Here is an 18,931-nt window from a genome sequence, read left to right on the forward strand (position 1 = left end):
AAATTCAGGAAATCGCATTTGGTTGCCATGGTGACTATGCAAATACTTTTTCTACTTAAAGTCTTCTTTTGACAGCAAGAAAAATTTAATATTTCTCAAGCGATGAAAACTGAAAACTGAGTTTCAACAACTAGAGTCAAGTAAAGAAAATAAATAAAAGATGAGTGAATTGCAAAGTAACTTATTCAATATTCAATTATTCTTTGACGTAATTAACATTTTAGCAAGGGATTAAAAAAGTAGTTTACACTTTTAGATCATCTGCAAAACTTGATTCGAAGAAATATTCATAATTTTAAAAAATTTTTATTTTTTGAAATTATATATTTTAAAATTGGAAAAAAATAAAATTATTTTCGTTTGACTAAAATATAATAATTTGAAATTAAATTTAACAATGCAAGTTTCATGAATTTTATTATGCTGATATTGATGATTTTAGAAGAAAAAGCGTTGAAGATTATAGTTGATATTTTTTTAAATAATGTTAATGGGTATTGCAATATACCTGAATAAGAAATTTGGAATAACTACGAATCACGAAGATAACTCGGTTTTATGAGAAATTTCTTCCAGATAAATAACACTGGGGAACGAATTTTCAGTTGTTATACAAATGCTTGATCTTATACAAATATTGATCCATATCAATTCTAAATATTGAACGATATCAAATCTAAAGTTAGTTTTGTTAAAAAGCTACAGATTTTTGTAAATGACATCTATTTTTGGTCGAAATGTACAAGTTTACAAACGTCATAGATAACAGGTAACTTCTAGGAGAGTTACGTCATAAAATCAGAGATAAAATTGCATAAGAACCTATGCCTGGAAACGTTGTCACACGCCACTAGGAGGACTTTCCTATTATGATTTATTTAGAAGCACAAGAACAGTTCATAATATAGAAGTTCCCTTAGCGGCGCATGTCGTCATTTCCGAGCAAAGGTTTCTATTCAGTCTTAATCCTGATGATGTGCCCTAACTCCCCTACAGGTTTGTTGCAACATTTATGCGACCCTCTGATCTGTGTAACGTTTTTAAACTAGTACATTTTGACAAAAATAGACTAAAAATGTCATTAAAAAAACTGCAGCTTGGAGAAAGTAAACGATTGCAGATTTGAAATCAGGGCTACGAAATATTAAGGTTCTGTTTAAAAATCCCAAGCAACAGGGCAAAATTTTTTTTTTCATTCAGTCATTTTTAATAATGAATAAACAAATTTTAATAACTATGTGATATCAATATCACTATCAAATATCAATAACTATTTAGTGACACAGGTTAAAAACAGGACTATAACTAATCGGATGGCATACGCTTGCTAACAACCGAAGATTGTATTGTTTTCTCATTATTGATCGCACATCATAACCACAGATTAGTTGGCCTGTTTTACTCATAAAAGTCTTCTTTAAAGGAAAGTTTACAGAAACTTTTTTTATAACAGATTTTATATAGTTATAACAGTTAACAGTTTTATATTGTTATATAGTTATTTTATAGAGTTATAACGAAGAGATTACAGAGATCTTAGAGAGTTTTCAAAAAACCATAAGGACAACCACATTTATGGTTTTTCTCTATAGGTAACACATATTTGTTGCGCCTGGTCTGTTTTCTTCATTAAAGAGTGTTTTTTTACAATGTTTGAATTAAGAGTTCTTTAGTTTTCCGAGTTTTATTAAAAACTAAAACTCTACGAATTTAGACTTTAAAAACCTTACATTCGCTTTAAGGACTTTTTTAAGGACAAAATATATAAATACTTCGTTACAATTGAATAATTTACACTATTAATAGTGGCACTTCAATATTTAATGTAACAGTAATGCCAGAATTTTAAAAAAAAAGTATAATTGCCACTATCAATAGTGGCATTTCTAACTAAAAAGGAACGCTTTTATGTTTTTTCTTTTTTTTTAGAGTTTATTCAAATTTTTCTAAAAATCTTTGTTCATTCTGAAAATTCCACCCCCTCCCATGATTTTCGTCATATACTAAGGTTGTAAGATTTGTTTTATTTACATTATTATTATTTCTATTATTATTATGATATCTGTTTTATTTACATTATATATTTATTTTTATTTTGCAGCACAATGACGTTTATACGGATGCATTGTTCACGAGATTTCTGCAGCAGCGGTAAATAATCTACCCCATAGTGTATTAAAAAATAAACATTTTGCCCATCACTTGATACAAAATCAGCAAGACCACTGTTATATATATAATTGTTCAATAGTATGCAAATGTGAACAGATAGACCAGAACACTTTCTCTTCGAGACTAACAGCAGACAATTGCTCCTAAAAAAACCAAAAACGAAATCGAATGTCCTATTTGTTCAACCACCTCACGTTTCTTGTCCGTATCGTCACATCTCCGTCACAAGACTTACAATGAACGGAAGTTTTGGGAGGACATCAAGGGATGAAGTCTCAACAATCAAATGAACTAACTCACAAGAATCAGATAAACTTTAAATAGAGGGGGTGGGAATATAAAAAGGGGGGGTCGAAAGAGGATATATTTGAAAGTAACGGAAATGTAGCGGTACATGTATTTAGAGAGACTTGCTTTCTAACCAGCTGGTTTTCGATTATTAGGGCCTAAAGCGGCCACTGTTTAAGGGAGGGGGGAATAAAAGACACACCTGGTCGGCACGCGACAGCAGCACGCTTTTTCAATTTTTCTAATGAATTTATTTTGTACAAAGGAGGTGATGATGCGGATTTATAAGGAATACAGATTATATTATGCTTCATATTCAGGAAATTTAAGCAAAAGGGCAATTTTGTATTAAAGTTGAAATGAATCATTTTTGACCACAGCGTTTTAGTAAAAAAAAGTAACATTTAGATTTTAAATTTTTTTTTTTTTTTAATGTTACGAAACTATTAAAAACGTGCTTTACGAGAAAATTACTGAGATAATTAATTTGGAATCACTATATTTTTCATCTACTATATGTTATTATCATAATCATATAAGGGATTCAATATCGTTAAATTAGTTTTAAATGACTTTCAAACAATACTTAAACAGAAAATAAATAATTTAAATATTCTTTATGAATTTTAATAATTATTTAAAAAAAATTAAATAATGTTAATTTTATAATTTCAGTTATTGTGATCAATTATTTTTTTTAGATCAATTTCATTTTTGATCAATTAATTTCTGATTTATTGTTTAACATCATTTTACTACAATAATACTTCATCCATAAATATATATTATTTGAAACTGGGAAAGAACAAAGTTTTCAGATTATTTAAAATAAATTACCAAATAAAGTACAAAGTACAACTTTCACTTGTTTTTCTTCCTTTTTAATATTTTTTTTCTTAGAGAGCTGTAAGTTATTAAACATAAAACGTGCATAACACAGAGAACTACTTTGAAAACAATGCACATATAGTATGTATTTAACATTTATTTTTTCGATTCTTAGAGATATGTTTGTTAGCACGTTACATTCAAATTATTAATTATCATTTAAATAATTAATTTTGAAGTAATAAAATAGATGATAAAAAACTGCATCATCCATCAATTGAAAAGCATGAAACTAGTCTAAGTAACCCTTTTTTTATTGCAAAACTTCAATTTTATTTATCACATCTTTTCCCTTTTGGCTACTTTATTAAAGTTGAAATGTTACAGCTTTTTCTAAAAGTTGAAGCAGAATTTTGAATTTTTCTGCGAATGTTCCCAATTAGTTGTATTTTTAAATTTCTGTCGCCTCAGGATAGGAAATTCTATACATTACTGTATAACATTCATATGTGTTTACGAAACTTAATAAGACTACTTGAGTGATAAACCGTTATCAATTTTGTTGTTGATTTTTTATGAATATTAAACTACAGTATCTTGGATGAGATATTTATTTTCAAACCTCACAACGATATTCACAATATTTAAAAAAAAAATGATATGTAGTGTAAAATAGATAATAAATAAAGTTTAAATTTAGAAATCATAATTCTTTTTATTTTTTCATCAACGGATTGTATTTCATACTTACTGTAAATGCATTCACCATATGATTGCAATGATATATAAATGATTGACATAACAGAGTGATGAAAAAAAAAACATTTTCATTTACAAAGATTTTGTAATAAGGATTAAAACTATTTAGTATATTTTACCAATTACTTTGAAATGCCTATAGAAGATTTAGAGAACTTTAAAAACTAAATTAAAATTAGCATAGACATTATTAATATTTTTATTTCTTATAAAAAATATATATAAAAAAAAAGTTAGTTACAAAATAAATTTCAAATATGCATAAGTCAACGTGTGGTAAAAACTAATGCATATGAAGCTGTTACCGATTTGATAAATTTATGAAACAACAAAGTTTAAATATAGAGATTATTTACTAAATTAGAAAATAAATTTCGGAAGCAAGTATTAAACTATCGAATATTTCTTTATAATATTTCCCAGTCACAATTTTAGTAACAATTTTAAATAGAAATATAAGAAATTAAGCTTAGTAGAATTATCAGAGCTTGAATAATTATAATTGGAAAATAGCTAAATACTTCCAACATACTATAATTTTCCCATAATTAAATAACTTTTAATTTATTTTAATTAGTTTTAGTTACTTTAACACAATTTAAATACCTAAGAACTAAGAAAAAACTTTAAGAATTTATTAACTAGAATAACAATACAAATAACTATTTTTTTTCTAACCGTGAATGCACTTTAAAAAATAGATTGAAACTTTAAATAATTGAAATTCTGGGAGTACAACTTAAATTTCAGTTAATTGCTAATTAAATTTTCCTCCATAACATTTACAAGATAATAATTTAAAACTTAACTGAAAAATTTTATAATTACAAACAATATCGACATTTATTACAGAATTACTCTTTCTTTAACTATTATTTAATAAATATAATGTTCATCATAGCCCCTTTAAAAAAATAACTCGAATTAGCTTAAACGTTTTACGACAAAAAAATTGAAAAATTTTATAGTTTAAAACATAAATAAATAATGTCTTAATTTATAATAGTTATTTTTCTTTATCTATTAGATGAAATTTTCAACATTAGCATCTTTAAGAAAAAATAACTTAAATTATCTAATAGTATTAAATGTTTTCCATAAATATTATTTTAGGATGAAAAATAGCTAAATGATTTCAAGAAATAAAAATAAGCTCCCTTTTTTGGTATTTTTATTCTCTTATAAGGATTCAAAAAACTTATCAAAATTTAAAATAAAAAAACATAAATAATGATTCTTTTTTGAAACTCGCATCAAAATGGATAAACTAGTTTCCGTATTTTGTAGCCTAAAGAAAAAAAAGCCTATAATCGTTCAGAACAACAATCACGCCCTATAAATAAAACAAACATCTGATGAACTTACTTGTACCATTTATACTGTTTTCCTTTATTTCCAGAGTACATCTTTTAAAAAAAAGAACTAAAAGTGAGTTGGCCGAAAAGGGGATTACGATTTACGACCACCATCATGAGCATCATCTTCAGGTAATGATGACAACAAGCGTCGGCAAAAATATCACAATAACACATGGCTGTCAAATATAACGGTGTGCTGCTGCTGTTGTTGTTGCCGGTCCGTGGCCGTTAGGTTGAGATTAGAGTGAGCTTTAAGCCGATCCGCCGGGTAAGGGTTATCACAGTTGTAATGGAACTCCAGATTTGATCGCCAAGCACGCGACAAGGTAATTTCGCCAAGAATAATCAGAGCTGTGATTTGGCTATAAATATGAAATAAGAATTTTGCGGTAACTTTTGAAAAAGCTGTGAATGTTTCTGTATTGAGATTGGGAAATATATGTTATATTACCAACACTCATATCAAATGTGAATAATTTAAAATTAAAAAATAAATAAATAAAATTTTTTAAAATTAAATTTTCTAATAAATTTTTCCATTAATTGAAAACTAATCAGTTTTATATTCATAGATCATGACTTAAAAATGACAGAATATAACTATATTAAAAATGACTGAAGGAAAAAAATGAAATTGATAGAAATAGATATTCGTTTATAGCAAAAATTACTAAAGTTATACATGCGATTCCCTGACCAGATTTCTTTTTTAAAAAAAAGTTTTCTCCTCAATATGTTTAAGAATAAAAATTCCGAGATAATAGGTGTTCCTGTCATTTCTTATATATGTTCAAAATGATAAAATTATCAGCATTATATCATTTCGTTTATCATTGTTTTTACATGTTATATGTTTTGTTTTAACATTAGAAAAAAATATGGGTATTATCCCAATATGTGATCTACCTCTGTAAGATATTTATTTTTTTAATCTTTAAGTGGAGCTTTTTTTTCTCACAAAAGATTAAGGAAAATATGAGTGCGCGGAATATAGCTATTATTAATAATCACTCTTTATCATTTTTAATAATACCATTGCACGGTATACATTACACTGATATTTTTTAAGACTGCCATTGCCTGGCAACTAATTTACAATACAGCGGCCTTTAATGACTAGCTCTCTTTTTTGGAGATTTTCCTTCTGGCAGTAGTTGGTCACAATAATAATGCAAGCTTTTTTTTTTTTTTAAATATTTGTATATTTGTTGCCTGTTTTTTTTTAAAAAAAGTCAAGAAACACTTTTTTTTTGTTTCTTTAGAAAAATTTAAGAAAATGTTGAACAAGAGATCAGGTCGTTTAAGACCGAAGGATTAGAAAATCGCTGCCCGGCAAACCCTGCACTTATGTCTTTTTAAGGTTAAGTGCCACTTCCTAGTATGCTTTACACTGTTTTTTTTTTTTTTTTTTTAATGTTAAGTGCCATTGCTCCTTATACTTCTTATTCCCTATACTGATATTTATATCATTCCTTACACTGATATTTTTATTATTCCTTATACCGACTGCTTATTCCTTATACTGATGTTGTACTTAATGTACCAAAATCGATTATTAATAATAAACCATAACAAAAAAAAAGCACAAAAAAGCAAAGCTAACTTCAGGTAGATCGCATATTGGGACAATTCCAAAACATGTTTATCAGGTAAACTTCTTAAAAATTCGCCCAAGTTCCTCTTGTAAATGTATTTAATATTTAATATACGGGTTTTTATCTGTACAGTTGCATTTTTTCTGATTAGTAATTTGCTGCTTTATATGTGTTGGTATTACACAGAACTTAAAGCGTTCGCATGGTAACTATCGTTGTAAAATATAACAGCATCGAAATGTCTATCAACGAGATAGGATGCATCAAAATATATTTAGTTCATAAAATTAATGTTAAACGTTTTACAAAATTAAGATATTTTGTTAAAAACATTAAACGCATAAAAAAGCCTACGAGACACATAAAATGTAGTGAAATATCGAAAAAAAAAACTGTCAAGAATAAATATAAGAAATTATTTAATATAGGTTTTAATTAAATAAAATTCAATTAGAATAGGTTTCATTATCATAGGTTTCATTCATTATTTTACGTTTAGGACAAACGTAAAGAATTAGACAAAAATCTAATAAAAAGAGTTAGTTTTTGATTTTAATAAAAATTTTACTCATTGCTATAAAGGAAGAAAATATTTGGAATATTTATATATACATATATATATGTTTTTTTTCTTTTTCTGATGTTTCAAAATTTTTTCATAAGTAAAAAATTAAATTTCCTAAACGTAATAAAATAAAATAAATAAAAAATGAAAAAATATTCGAACACGTAAAAAACTGCACATAAACCTAATATGAAGAGTTAATTTCAGAACTTAATGAAAATTTTACTCATTACGATAAAGGAAGAAAACAATTGAAATATTTATATTTATTTTTCGCGATATTTTAAAACTTTTTCATAATAAAAAATTTAAATAGCAATTTTTGTGCAAAAATTTGTATAAACAATAAAAAAAGCCAAATAATACGTTCTCTGACTTAAATTTCTAAAATAACGTTAAAATATCTTAATATTTTAAATTTTTTCTAAAATTGTAAAACTACTTTATTTTTTTTCACTACTAATAAAGTTACATAGAACATGGATCTTAATATTGTATTACCATAGCATTTATAAAATATAAAACTTAAATTTCGTGGTATTTAGAAAATGATTTTAGACTATTATATTTATAAAAATATATACGGCATAATACGTAAAAAAATGGATCATATAAAAATGGCATCATACGTATAAAGCGGATCATAAAAAAATGGCATCATGCTTGTAAAGCGGATAATACAAAAATGGCATCATACTCGTAAAAACAGTTCATGAATGCATTAAATATTCAAGAAATGTAACAAAAATAGAACAATTAATAGAGGATTCATTAAGTGCCAATAGAGAATGAAAGAGGATTTCGAATAAAAACAAGGAGTTGGAAAACAAAGGAAAGAGAATCATCTGTATTCAGGGTAAAGCATCTCTCTTTAAAAGACAGTGGAAAGGACCAATTTGAAGGATGAAAATCGCCAATAAAGGAAAATCCTTGTTTCCTGAAAGAAGTAATTTAGCAGATGCTCCAGACTGGATAAAGGTTTAATGCCCCACAACCTTCCCTAATCAACTCAAGAGAAAAGAAATGGTGGTAGAAGGACTTGCAAGACAATAGGAAGAAATGATACTGGTCAGAGGTCATTAAAGAGAGAACAAAATAACAAGAACATAAAAGACGCCACTAAAGTAAATGCTATTCACGCATTACAAAAAAAAGAGTACAGTATGCGTTTTAATTTAAATGTGTATAAATAATTAATTTTATAAGAATTTTAATAATTTAAGGGAAGAAAATGACATTAATAATAATAACGCAGAAATGCATGGTTTGATAGTAATATGCATATTTCATAATCATATAGAAATTGTACATCAAAATATAGATTTAAAAAAAAATTAATTCAGATAACATTTGGTTTTGAAAAAATAAATGTAATGTTGTTTTGAGTTATCAAGAATCAATCATCTTTTAAGTATCATAATTATTAATTGAGATATGAGAGTCATCACGATGTAAAACTTCTAATCCAGAAAAGTAATCCAGATATTTTTTTTTTTTTAATGAAAATAATTCTGATACAGACTGACGGCGAATTATGCTCTGTTACGTTCTCTTTTGTTACAAGAAGTGGAAATAATTCCTGCTTTTTACAGGAATTATTTTTTTACAGTTATTTATTTTTTTAAACAGGAAGTGAAAATATTTTCTGTAACGTAATTTCTCTTTTCTTTTACGAGAAATGTTAAGTTCTCTGTTTTTCACGAGAAGTACAAATATTTATATCGTAAAAGATTTCTTCACTAGGTCATAAAAATAGGAAAACAAATAAAAAGAAAAAAAAATATTCTCGTCATCTAAGACGATATAATGTATAATTGTTTTGTATTGAAACTTGGTTTCTTGAAGATTTCTTATACTTAATTTTTTCAAGTGTAAAATTTTACATTTTTACAAAACTTTTTCAACTTACTGTTAATAAATATAATGAATAACTTAAATAAATATTCAAAATTAGATTTAAAAATGTTCAAAGTAATAAGAGAAGCATTATGAAATTATTTTATAAACTACCCAAAAAATCGATGCTCTGATTCGCAAAAAAAAAAGAAAAAAAATGGTGATCAGTTGAATTGTGATCAGCTAAAAAAATTAGATAGCATTCACTAACATCAATAACACAAGACATTAATTTCCACAATAAAACAAGAATATGAATAAGTTTTGGAATATTTGGTTTCGCGTGACCCAAGAGAAATCGATCGATCTATCTTTATTTAAATGCAGCCCCATTGATTATCAAGAAACAAGGAACGTTTCTAAGTAATCAGATTTCACTGCCCGAGTAATTGGGTCGTTTTCAAATATTTAACGACCTCTGATTAAGTGAAAGCAAGAAACGGGCGCCAAATCGGCGAAATTCAAAACATTTCTCGTATTCTAAAGTAAAAAATGAAACAAAATTTGAAAAGGGACATTTTAATGAGATTTGATTATGCTGTACGCTAAGATAATTTACATCAATGTAAAAAACTTACAGTGGATTTCCAACTCCGTATCTCCATTTAATTGGAATGCAGATTAAAAAGAGAAATAAGGAAAATAAATAATGCTTTTAATTAATTTCTTTTTTACTAAAAATTTATTTTAATTTATATCTACATATATTACGTATCGATCCAGCTTGCTAAAATGCGTAATGCGTTTTTATATGTTTTATATTCTTATTGATTTAAACTTATTGATAGTAATTAAAAAGTTTTTGAAAATGTAATTAAGGAGGTAGTAATGCAAAACTGATGGCAGTAAAAAGGATAAGAAAAATTTCATAGATAATACTTAACTACTAGGATAGTAATGATTTATTTATTACAAAGTAAATATCGTTCAATTATATGAAAGCTTTGCATATATTTTTAACTTGTAAATTTCTTTGAAAGTCTAACTCTTGAAGTTAATTAGTTAAAATTATAAATTATTGTTTAGGAGCACTATACATAGAGATCGATATTAAACTTTCAATTTCATAAAATACTTCTAATGAAATAGAATTTAACGATTATATTCCTGAGTACACAAAAATAACAAACTAATTTTGAAATAGAAAATAGATAGCATGTATTATATGAAATATATTTCCAAATTTTCTAAACACATTATTATGAAAGTTTTTTTTTCAATGAGAACTCAATATGTTAAAATAAATAAATATTTACATAAAGTAATAAATCTATTTCTAAGGTGAAATGAAAAAAAAATTAAGCTTTCAGAAAGTGATAAACAACTTTGAAAAAATTTACGACTTCGCACAAATCTTCGAAAATATTCTAGAATTTTCTAGAAATTTTTATTTTACTGTAAGAAAAGAATACAGTAAAATTTATTTATATTACCTATCAAAAGTTCAAAAAACCTTTATAGAAAATTCCTATAAAAGAAATTTGGATTTTATGAAGGTTAAAATTTTTTATGATAACACAAAAAAAAAAATTTATTTGTTAAAAATAATCCTTAATTTTTGGAAGTTAATCTTTATCTCAGGCAAAATAAAAAAAAATTCATGTGCAGAATACTAATTACCAGAATTACAAACAATTATGGAAATTAAGAAAAAAGTGGAAAAGAAAAAGACCAAAAAGAGATTAAGAAAACAAATAAGAACAAAAGAAAGAAAATAAGAATTAACCGAAATAAAAATTCAGTAACTTTTGGCGATGGAACTCGTCTATCGAATTCACACCAAAATTCGCCAAATAGGCGATAAAATACTGAACTCCCACCTTTTCGCGATTGCATGTCTTGTGTCTATTGATTTTCACTGGGGGTTCGGTCGAAACCATCTGTTTGCTCCCTTAAGGGGGTGAGAGGGTAGCAAAATCTTAAGGGGGGTCATTTGTGTACAATTGGGGGGAGGCTGAAAGTATGGACAGACACCTCCACGCGTGCGCACTTCCCTTTTAGCCATGTAATATCCCTTTTACTATTGATCATTTCATTAAAACAAGGGCGAAGAACACTCGGAAATTAACTAATGGAAGAAAACGTTTCTTCTATTTGTCCAGCTTCCCGTAAAGATTGAATAACGAACAGCTGCATTTTAACCTCAGGATGTTGGATTTGGGGTAAAATTAACAATGAGAGGGTTAAAACGAAAGGAATTTATGCATTCCAAACACGAACTCCAGTGAGCATGATAAGACAAGATTAATAGTCCAGTAAGAGATAAATGCTATTTAAGACTTCCTAACTATTAATCAAAGCTTGGTAGAAGTTAGTAATCACAAGAGAGATGTAAATTAAAGGTGTCTATTTTAAATACAAAAATAGTTTTTTTTTCTTCCAGATGATACTTTTCTTTAGATTATAAACTGATAAATGTCAGTTTTAAACCATGGGAATGATTACAGAAGAATTCTTTTCTTAATTTTCCTATTTTGCTAGAATTCTTTCAAAATTCTTGATTGCAAAATTTAAGAAGTTTGGTTGAAAAAAAATGTTAAAATCAGTAAGTTAACGTATATTAGTTTATGTCTGAAGAAGAAGCGCTTATTTATTATTATTATTAGCAAGAGCTCTTGATTTTCTAGAAAAGTGTATTTGCATAACAAAGAGAGAAAAAATAAAGTATGATAAAAATTTCGTATGAGTCTAAACACATACTAAACTAATGACCAAACATTTTTTAACAGAAATTATTTGAAGGAGCAACATTCAGAAAATTCACGAAATTTTAAAAAAAAAGAACATTCTGTCAATTAAAAAAAAAAAAATTAGGAAAAATAAAACAATTTATTTATTTAGCTAACAGCAAAAATATTTACTGAACAAAAATACGACTTCGACATGATCATCTTGCATAGTATTTTTAAGAATAGTGTGCTAAGATTAAAACACTTTCTTTATGATTAAAGCAATTTATTAGTTATTAGTTTCGTTAAGCTAAAAACATTTTATGAAAAAAATTGATAATTAATAAATAAAAAAAGGCCAAATGGTTTTTTGCATGAGATAGGCTTACCGCAAAAGAACATTACGGAGATGATAAGGAACAAGAATAACGGAAGGCAATTATCTCAAAATGTAATTGTCAACTAGAACAATATGTCAATTTAATACATTCTATTTGCCAGAAATAATGCAATATGGCGGAAGGAACGTGGCGAGAACGCATGATTGTAACGTTTCTCTGCAAGCAACGTAGGTTTGCGGTGAAAACACATTTACAGAAACCAATGAGGAGAACTTCACATGTAATTAAAATCGTTTTATGCTGTCATAATTCGCTGTCTACTTAATGTTTATTCATTTAATATATTTAATATGATAAATCTAGTTTGAGTCGAAAAATATTTTTTATTTCTCAAGAGAGGAAATGTTTTTACTATGAACTTAATAGGTGTAGGAATAATACTAAAAAGTTGTAGAAAAGTATTGTCTGCTGAATTTCTCAATAATTAATGTCTCTTGTTATAGCATTTAGAATAGTTAATCTATTTTGAATCGAAAGATGTTCATTTTTTCTTAAGGATGGATCTTTTTGTTACGCACTTAATCGGTCTAAGAATAACATTACAATGTTGCAAAAATTATTGGCTTCTGAACTTTTAGAAAAGTAAAGTGTTTTGCTATTAAAGATGTATTTAGAACTTTTTCTATTTAAAAATATTCATTCATAAGGAAAAAATAAAATATTTGCGATACTTTTCTTTATGCAGTGTAATTAATGTTTTGAATTCATATCTTATTTCGAATTTATTACTTTTGAATTATTGGATTAAGCAGAATACGATTTTATTTTAGAAGTTCAACTCATCGAACGAAAGATTAATTATATTCAAACTAACTTAAAAGAAAAACACGAAAGAATTTTTTTTGTCTCTAAAACTGACGCTAGCTTGTATCACGTATCTTGATTTTATATCAAACAATGGGAAGAAAAAATAATAAACATTTTAATGCAGTACAACAAAACGGAACATGAAGCAACTCATTAATTCTTAGAACAGCCCACAGAATGTCTTCATCAGAACAATAATTAAACCTTTAAAAACATATTCGGAAAATAAGCTTCAATAAAAAAATCTGATTTATTATCAAAAATGGCCACAAACACGAAAAAAATATATAGATTTGTATATAATAGATTTGCTTTCGTTAACAATAAATAAATCAAATAAACATGCTAAATATGCAAAAACTAATAAAAACATGCAGTATAAAGTGCAATAAAATTAAAAACTCACCCCATTTTCAGATGATGTCTTGGCGGATGGGATTTGTTTCTGAAGAGCATAAAGGAAGGAAAAAAAAAGAAACATTCAGGAAAAGTGCAGTGGTGGATAAGGATAAGCAGTGCAATAGTGCATAAATAATAAGCAGTGATAAATAAATACAAGCTAAATACAAACATAAGTGTCACTTCATAATAGCACTAGCCGCTTTTGGCGACCAGCTGGCCCGATTTTAGGAATTTCAAGTACTTAGATATTTAAAATCGTACATTCAAAAATCAAAACAAAATGCAACTATAAACTCATATTACCCAGTCTTTATATTTAAATGACACGTTTAATTGGCAATTTAAATGAATTTCTAATAGCTAATCAGTTTTATTTAACTTTTTCAAGCCAAGACGAAATATGTTTTGCTGTTAAAAATTCTTCCTCTTTTTAATATTAAGACCCAAGATTTAAAACTTAATTGATCTAGAGCGCTAACATATAGTTTTACATTTAATGCATCGAGCCGAGCTTTGTGCCGAACCTCAAACCAATAAAACCTTTTTCATAAAATAAATAGCATAGAAAGGACTATGATAATTAGGTTTGCAAGCAATAGTTGGGACAAAAACAGAGAAATCAGATATGAATTTCGGTTTAGAGGTAAACTATTATTAAGAGACTGAGGAATATTAGGATAATTGAATGAGGAATATTAGGATGATTGTTGACAAAATGATGATAAAGTAATAATGGTGAATCAGAAAATAATAGCTCTTTCTAAAATGTAATTATCATTCAGAAATAGAATTAGATCGAATTTTGTCTCAACCTTATTTGTTCGTTGAGCCAAGTGCTTCGAATTCTTGAACTTTTTGAGAAATTGTGACAATGAAGTTTTAAAAAATCATGTGTCTCTGCGCTAACCTAAAGAAAAAATACTGACATTAAATGTAAAAGATTCACTGAATTTAATTTACATTAATATTTTAAAAATAGGGCTTTGATTGCAATTTAAAATATATGCTTTCGGCAGCACTTTAGATTGGCAAAAATAAATTTTATAACTAATAGTAATTTAAATAATTAATAGAAAATTGTAATTGCATGTTTATCTTCATCACATCCTTCAACGTTTAGCAATAAGAACGATAAGTTAAAAAAAAATCCACCAATGTAAATTTTGTTTACGTGAATTTATCAGCCAACTTAAGAAGAGAAGAATAATACTAACTGTAACAAATATTTAGAACACGTTATTTCTAAAATGATAATTCAAAATTAATAGCTCAAAGTTGTAATTGGATTTTAATTACACTGAGAAAAGTTTTTCTTTTTCTTTTCTTAAAAAAAGCGTCTTAACACATTTTTGAAAAATATTATTATGTTTTTAATATGAAAAAAAAAACTGCTAAAGAAAATTCAGTTCATTAAATTACAGAAGCAATTAATTTATCTTTTGAACTTTCACATACCAGCCAAAGCTAAGCATGTAGATAGAGATAACTGTTAATTTAGAACCTTTAATTACAAAACGCATATTCTTATAGTAACAGATAGGACCTATCTCTTGCAATTTACAAGCTAAAAGCATTATAATTTATATGAATCAGCTAGTGATTCATATTTAATGCACAGAAATTAAGCGCTACAAGTTAAAATGAATCATAAATCATTCGCCAACAGTAATTACTCAAAACTGAGCCCAGAGTTCTAATTTTTAAAGCAGTTAATCCTAATAATTAGCAAATAAATAACTAAACAGGTAGGTATAATTATAATTTAACGCTTTTAAAAATGTAATGGCGCTTAACGAAGAGAAACCGCGCATCTGTCTTAAGGAAAAGTTTTCCACAAGAGTAACTTTCTCTCAAAAGTAATTATTCTTGGCGCTTATTCTCTATTAATTATACTATTTGCGCCTAATTGATTTTGTTCAAAGATGCGTGTTGAGAATGAATTTGCTTATTCATGGATCTCGCAGTACGAGACAAAACTCGTGAGCGAATTATCATGTTATTGGAAATTCCCGAACAAATAGATAAGTTTTAGTTATTCTGTTCATATCTGTTGGAGTTAGATAATTAGATCGAAGTTTTAAGAAGCACGCCGTTAAGTCAACAACTTGGTTTTAAATTGGAATAACTTTCGTAACGATAAGGTGTCCTTTGGAATTTCGAAAGAATAGTTCAGTTGATTACGCATGGTAACCGAATGTTTAATTCATTAGGATGGAAATTCTAACTTCATTATGATAGTTTGAGTTTAAATAAATAAACACAACAGGCTAAGATTCATTTGTCCTGAAAAGATAATTAAGACGATAATATTTTTACTTCAGAGCTTATTGTTTAGTTCACTGCTCTTATTTTAAGTCTTTCCGGAAAAATATTATTTGCAAAAATACTTAAAAAGGCGATACGAGAGAGATACGAAACTAAATTAATATTTTCAGTTTTTTTCGTGAAAATCATTATTTTACAAAAGAATGATTTTTCTTCCATAATTTAATTTAGAACACGGCTCAGAAGAAAAGATTGAATCGGAACGAACTCAATGAAGGAAAAAACCACGTGTAAATTACATTGAGAAGAAAACTATGAAAACCACATTTAGCCCTACCTATCATTGATTAAGAATTTGGTATCCAAATTGTCAATTTTTTTATTATTAATTTAAAAATATTACTATTCATTATAGTTCAAATTTTGTAAAAGAAAATATTTTTCAGTCTCAATTACCCTGCTAAAAACTCAAGATCAAATTGGGGTAAAAATATCAGCGTACTTTTTACAGTCATATTACCGGAGCATATTACGGAAAGAGAAATCCAATATACCGTAATTTTTACAGTAATAATTACCGCAAAGCCACTGAATCAATCTAATTAATGAAAGATTACTGTAAAAATTACGGTATAATACTTAATGGTAAAAATGAATTTTACGGATGATGCACCCAAAAACCAGTTTTTTATACAATAGTTCGTTCACAGTGTAGATTTTGTTACAAGACTAAATAAGTATAGATGAGGCTGAAAACTTAAATGCATTTTCCATCGTGTTTATTTATTTATTTATTTTCATTTTTGTTACTTTTAAAATTTTATAACTCAAAAATTACGAAGTCTGAAATACAAATAATTTAAAATTTGTCTCGATAAAATTTGCAAAAAAGTCTCAGAATTTGATATCTAAATAAAAAAATTTATTAAAATGAAAAAGAAACATAATGCTTAGATCAAAAACTAATGTAAATATATTTAAAAAAATTAATTTTTTTCTTTCACAATTACTTAAAAATTATAAACATTAATATACAAAATCGCATTTATCTGCATTAAAATTTTTTTAAACTTTAAAATCTCGTAAAATATTTCTTATTATATTTTAGTAGTCTTTAAATGTTTGGTAAAATATTTTGAACAATTTTAGTGTCTTTCTCAAATGTGGAAACGGAATAATCAATACATGCATTCGCAGAAAAGGGAGAAAAAAAATGTCCAACACTTCATTTTCTGTTCTCTATTACCAAGAATAATTGGTTAGGGACTTAGGAATAGGGTTCTTTGCTGCTTATCTTTCAGCATAGCGTGACAAAGAATGACTGGGAATTACAATTGTGATTCATTGGTATTAAGAGATTAGTGACATACTCAGGGCCCGCATCGGAAACAACAATTTGTTTGTTGTGCTGGACTTATAACTATACCGATATTATTAATGGAGGTAATTGCATGAAAAATTTCTGATATTTCATTTGTCCTTGCCTTGTTGTGGAAGCTGTTTTTTTAATGATTCATGAAAAATTTATAACCGTTATAACAGCAACAATATTTTTATGACTGATTTCGTAATTTAATTTATAGTTCCTGCAACCTAAATAGTATAGATGAGGTATATAAATTTTTCAATAACTAACCAGCATTTATGGGGCATATAACTATTTAGAATATAACTGGGCTTATAAAACCGAAAAAATAGTTTTTTTAATATGTAAAGATTTGATAATTAGATTTATAGTTAATTAGAGGGATAGATTTAATTGCTTCGTCAGTGGTTGACGATTGTGGTTCGAGGATCTCTTAGAGTTCTTTTAGGCAGTACAGGTTGTTTTGAAATTGATTATAAATAAAGCACTCTAATATTTTAACCCATTTTTCACTGCATATCTAATAAACAAGTATTATATTATATGAAATCAAAGTATTGAAACAAACGTAAATTAGAAGAGGCCATCCAAATAAAATATTCTTATACAGAGAAATGAATTGTGTTATATGTTTCATGAAGTAATTAATTTATAAAATTATTTGGGGAAAACAGGGTTTAATAAGGTTTATAATAATAAGGTACATAATAAGGTATATTTTTCAAATTTTTCATTATTTTAATTTATACTATGTTTTTTTAAAATCATAAATGTTCATCCCTATAAAAGTGCAAGACCATTTATTGAAAGAAGCATGAATTCCGTCTTACTAACATTAATTATAACGTAGCTCCTTAAGAGAAAGAAATCAAGTCTCAAGATCGTTTGAAAGTAAAATACCAAGGGCTACAAATGCGTTTGAAAGGAAATTCTGAAATAATTACTAATTTCATAAATGAATCTCATCGATGCCAATTAACAAACATAATTATTTCGCCAATACAATATTATTATTAAAGGAACTTTAAAAACCATCTCTTAAGTCTTTCATTTTTACAAACTGCTGATAACAATGTTCCTACAAGTCCTCAGAACGTTATATAAAAATTATAGTAAAGTATCTATATGTTTTACTATAATTTTTGTAGTAATATATATGTACATACATATATGTTTTCAATTTACAATAGCTAAAAAGAGAACTTATAATTGCTCATTTAAAGTATCTTTCAAACTTGGTAAATTAGTTCAATATTACATCCATCGGCCTCAAAACATTTGAAAATATTTCCACTATTTTGTTATAAGCCTATATACAGCTATGAAACAAAACGCTTATAAAGTTTAAAGTTTTATTTTATTAAAAATTGCCTGCAAAAATGTTTGATATTTATAACTGTACAGCGGTAAAATCTGCCTTTTTGCAACGCTACTGGCGTTGACTAAATAACTACACTATAAGAAATAACGATACCGAATTAAAGTACAGACAATTGCACATTAAATAACTAATGTGCACATTTACTAATGTGCACATGGGTGCACATTAATAAAAATTAA

At 26.8% G+C, this 18,931-nt stretch overlaps 1 protein-coding gene across 19 annotated transcripts in view; it reads right to left on the reverse strand.

The window, feature by feature from the left end:
- The window catches only part of LOC107442127 (neuron navigator 2), a 524,062-nt gene that overhangs the window by 97,240 nt on the left and 407,891 nt on the right, over positions 1-18,931 (reverse strand). For 13 of the 19 annotated variants that reach the window (XM_043039753.2, XM_043039752.2, XM_043039750.2 and 10 more), the window contains one exon: positions 13,745-13,783. The exons of the other annotated variants lie outside the window; for them this stretch is intronic. In XM_043039753.2, coding sequence (XP_042895687.1) covers positions 13,745-13,783 — 39 coding nt within the window. The remainder of the gene's footprint in view (positions 1-13,744; positions 13,784-18,931) is intronic. 19 annotated transcript variants of the gene reach the window in all.

Source organism: Parasteatoda tepidariorum, chromosome 4, assembly GCF_043381705.1.
Source record: "Parasteatoda tepidariorum isolate YZ-2023 chromosome 4, CAS_Ptep_4.0, whole genome shotgun sequence".
NCBI classification, from domain to species: domain Eukaryota; kingdom Metazoa; phylum Arthropoda; class Arachnida; order Araneae; family Theridiidae; genus Parasteatoda; species Parasteatoda tepidariorum.